This window comes from Bison bison, unplaced genomic scaffold (genome assembly GCF_000754665.1).
Source record: "Bison bison bison isolate TAMUID 2011002044 unplaced genomic scaffold, Bison_UMD1.0 scf7180017864471, whole genome shotgun sequence".
NCBI classification, from domain to species: domain Eukaryota; kingdom Metazoa; phylum Chordata; class Mammalia; order Artiodactyla; family Bovidae; genus Bison; species Bison bison.
Genome location: NW_011495032.1, coordinates 13,602,512 through 13,606,966, shown reverse-complemented (window position 1 = coordinate 13,606,966; position 4,455 = coordinate 13,602,512). Strand labels below are relative to the sequence as shown.

At 33.8% G+C, this 4,455-nt stretch overlaps 1 protein-coding gene across 5 annotated transcripts in view; it reads right to left on the bottom strand.

Annotated features, from left to right (window-relative positions):
- The window catches only part of GLS (glutaminase), an 86,139-nt gene that overhangs the window by 45,808 nt on the left and 35,876 nt on the right, over nt 1–4,455 (bottom strand). For 3 of the 5 annotated variants that reach the window (XM_010860832.1, XM_010860833.1, XM_010860834.1), the window contains exons 8-9: nt 2,663–2,695; nt 2,519–2,577 (exon numbers count right to left, since the gene is read on the bottom strand). In XM_010860832.1, the coding sequence (XP_010859134.1) occupies nt 2,519–2,577; nt 2,663–2,695 (92 nt within the window). Of the gene's footprint in view, nt 1–2,518; nt 2,578–2,662; nt 2,696–4,092; nt 4,450–4,455 lie in introns of those variants that run through there. The other 2 variants (XM_010860836.1, XM_010860835.1) reach the window with 2 other exon arrangements.

The window sequence follows — 4,455 nt, the reverse complement described above, 5'->3', positions numbered from 1 at the left end:
CCTGTCCATCACCAACTCCTAGAGTCCACCCAAACCCATGTCCATTGAGTCAGTGATGCCATCCAACCATCTCATCCTCTGTCATCCCCTTCTCCTCCTGCCTCCAATCCCTCCCAGCATCAGTCTTTTCCAATGAGTCAACTCTTCGCATGAGGTGGCCAAAGTACTGGAGGTTCAGCTTTACTGATCTCCTTTAGGATGGACTGGTTGGATTTCCTTGCAGTCCAAGGGATTCTCAAAGAGTGTTCTCCAATACCACAGTTCAAAAGCATCAATTCTTCAGTGCTCAGCTTTCTTTATAGTCCAACTCTCACATCCATACATGACCACTGGAAAAACCATGGCCTTGACTAGACGGACCTTTGTTGACAAAGTAATGTCTCTGCTTTTGAATATGCTGTCTAGGTTGGTCATAACTTTCCTTCCAAGGCGTAAGCATCTTTTAATATCAAGACTGATAAATGCTAAAAAAGTGCAATGGCTCCTGATTGCCTACAAAATGAAAGCTTGAACGCTTTCAAGTTACCTTATCAGGTCTACATTTTAGAAGGATAATTCTGCCATCAGTTTGGGAAAGGAGAAAAAGAAAGGATGAATGATTTATTAGGAGACTAGTGTTAATGAGAGCTACAAGAGGTCTTAACTAGGCAGTGATGACAGGAATGGAAGGAGAGGTACGATCAAATATAAAAGCACTTGGGCAATCTTCCAACCTAATGGGAAGAGGAAAAACAGGGTAAAGTCTGATACAAATCCTAGATTTCTAGCACAGTCTACAGAAAAGATGACAATATCAACTGACATGGGGATCCCTAGAGAAAAGAGCAGTTTGGGAAGTACCACAGTTATCTATGGTACATTTGAGAGCTCAACCTCAAAGAGTTCAGAAGGCTGCTGCTTAAAGAGCAACTGTATACGACATTCTTTTTACTGATCAGGGGTGGACAGCTCCTTCTAACTGCATATCTGAATATTTCCATGGTCAGAAAAACAATGCTGGATATGACAAAGTTCTTGGAAATAAACCTGTCAACTTGCCATACTTGGCAACTAACTATATTAAGGAATGATCACAGTGCCTAACACATAGTTCTGTGCATCAAACATTGTATCAGGTACTTACTATCCACTAGATAACAGGAATACAGAAATGATTTGGAAGACACTCTATGTAGGAATTAAGGTCAAAGTCTAATGGCAATGATGAGGCAAAAAGAGACAGAATTGTAGAATAAGTTCAATAAAATATGGTAATATGAGAGCACAGAAGAAAGGTGAGATGAGATTAATAAAAAAACTTCCTGGGAAAGACACTTAGCTGATGAATAAAAGTTGGTAAGGCAGACAACATGAAATACAAAGCAACACCTAAGTTTAGTTTTCATGCCAAAAATGTTTAAGCCTTGTCTAATCACTAGGAAACAATCCTATTCAAAATGGGGAAAGCCAATGGGCCATATCTGGTCCACGCTTTTATAAATAAGGTTTTTTGAAACACATCCTCACAGTGTTTACTGCTTGCTTTTCTACTAAAAGAGTAGAGCTGAGCAGTTGCAACAGAGACCATATGGCCCACAAATACAAAATATTTACTATCTATTCCTCCTTCACAGAAAAAGTTAATTTATGTTCCACTGACAAGACAAAAAGAAAAAGCCATTTAATAAAATTTTAAAAAGCAAGGGTCTAGGTTAGGAGGACTGTTCCATTTTAAAAAGACAAAAAACTACCTCACATATATGTATATTTATATACATGTACATGTGTGTGTGAAGAGATGCACATTTGTTTTAAATTGTCCATCTAAGGAGAGAAACAGGTTGAGAAAAAAGCAAATGAGACAAAATACTGATCAGAAAACATAAGTGAAAGATGTCCAGATTTTCATTATTTGTTGTTTCAACTTTTCTATAGATTTCTAAATTTCAAAATAAAATGTTGGGGCAAAAATCAAGTTAGCCAGGCACAGAGAGATTACCAGAGGGAAGATAAGCATTATAGGCAAAGAAAAAATGGAGAAAGTGTCAGTCACTTGACATAAATTTAGGGTCTCTTCTAATTACATGCTTTCTCACAAGAAGTTTATAAAAAGTAGTAAAAGGTACTTTAAGTGTTCTCCCTCAGGTGATTTAGAAATCACACATTTCTCTCTAATGACCAAATTCTAAATAAGTATTTGTTCACTGATGTGTGTGTGTGTATGCGTACTAAGCTCCTTCAGCCGTGTCCGACTCTTTGCAACCCTATGGACTGTAGCCCTCCAGGCTCCTCTGTCCATGGGACTCTCCAGGCCAAGAATAATGGGTTGCCATGCCCTCTTCCAGGGGATTTTCCCAACCCAGGGATTGAACCTGCATCTCTTGAGGATTCTTTACCATCTGAGCTACCAGGGAACACACTGAAGTATTATATACATTAAGTCAGAAAAGAGTATTTAAAATAAATTCTGTGGCTTAGATTTTAAAAATTTCAAGAGATCTAACCTATCACAAAAGCCTAAATAAAAAATCAGACTCACGTTGCATTACTGAATCCAACATATTCATTACCAGCCATCTTATTTAAAAACTGCATTACCTATAAACCAAAATGAGAAACTATTAGTAATCAAAAAACAAAACAGAGAATGTAGCATGAAAACTGAGTTCTATATTATACTTACATAGTCAAATTTTTCAGCATTATTCACTCCTTGCTGCAAAGAAATGAGACATAAATGTTAATATAGACTCCATCACAGTTAAGCTTTAAGTGAATATTATATTAAAATTCCAAATTGCTATCTTTTATAATTAATATACTGTGCATTAGTACTTTTAAATCTAGGATATACTCATAAGGTAATTTAATATTTATATAATCTTTTTTTACATGTCCCTACATTAATACCTGCATGTTGAGAATGGATCTGAATTACAAAGGGAATGCTTTATTTTAAGTATAACTTCCCAACCCAAAGTTACAGAATTTTAAATACAAATTCCTCAAATCCCCTTATCTTTCATAACACCATAATCTGCTAGAATGTATGTTATTATTTGATTTCACATTAAAAAAAACTTAAAATAAAGTTTCACCCTTAGCAAAGAATTAAGCATATATATATTATGGTTTTCAATTAAGAACAACCTACTTATATTTTAAAAATATAAGTAGAAATACTTGTATTTCTTAAACCTTAAGCCAGTATTAGAGTTAGAAAATAAGTTATGTTGCAAAACTAATCTTTTACAATGCTAGTATAGGTATACATTCTGGATACACTTTACTAATGTAGAGAGATTCTACCTTTAATATCTCACTTGTTATAGCAATACTTGAACTAAAAAAATCTATTTCATAGTCTAAAAAAATTAGCTACATTTGTATTTAGCATTAGGCCAATTCAGAGAATGGAGGATGTATTGTTTCATCACTTCTATTTCTGACAAGTTAGCTGCTACTGAAAATGTCAATAGGAAAAATCTATGTAACGTAGATCAGTTCAAGTAGCCAAATGGTTTCATTTTACCTCGGCGAAGTTTACAAAGCAGTAAGTTGTAGATCTGAAATCAAACGTATTAATTGGTGATATGCACCCAAAAGAAACAATACATCTCTAATTTTTAAAACAAGTTTAAAATGAAGTAATTTGACAACTAAAATTTGAAAACTGGAAAATTTTAACTTTGCCATCAAAAAACCCAAAACAATACAATTTAAAGTTTTATTACAAGGGGATGGGGGGAAGTACCAGAGTATTATTTAATTGAATAAAGCCAGGTTCATTCTCCACTATACAAGTGGATTAGGATGTGGCTGATAATCTGAAAACTTAACAAATCAACTTATTTGAGAAAGAATGTGCAATCACATATACAAATCAGTAGCTGGAAAGACCACCACACTATTTCTTCAAAATCAGGAATTAACAAATTAAACAAGTTAAGGATAATATAGTTACAGCCATACTGTAATCACTATCTTTGTATTTCCTCTAAAGTGTCCTTTGACATATCATAAGTTTTCTTTCTTTATAATACACCAGAAATCAAAATGTAGAAATGTAACTCCAAAGCTGTTCAATGAAAAATAATTAAAAGAAGAAATTACCAACTTCATTGAACTGTTGCAGTTGTCAAAATATTCCATAGATCCTAATGCTGTAAAATATGTAACAACATTTAAACCACAAAAACCTTTTCAACCTTTGAAAAAGCACAAAAAACAACTCTTTTGGAAAAAATTGTCATCATTTGCATAGGGATGTCACATGGATAATTACTGGTTATACAATTAATCAATGTAAAATAAACAAATTATATTGAACTTTCATACTCTGACCTAAACTGTACTTTCTTTGTTTAGCTGTCATGTTTAATTTTTAAAAAAAAACAAGCAAAAACTGTCTCAACTCTTGACTACAGTCATGTTGTTGATCTACTTTGCAGCTTACTAAACTAATGTACAATTAGG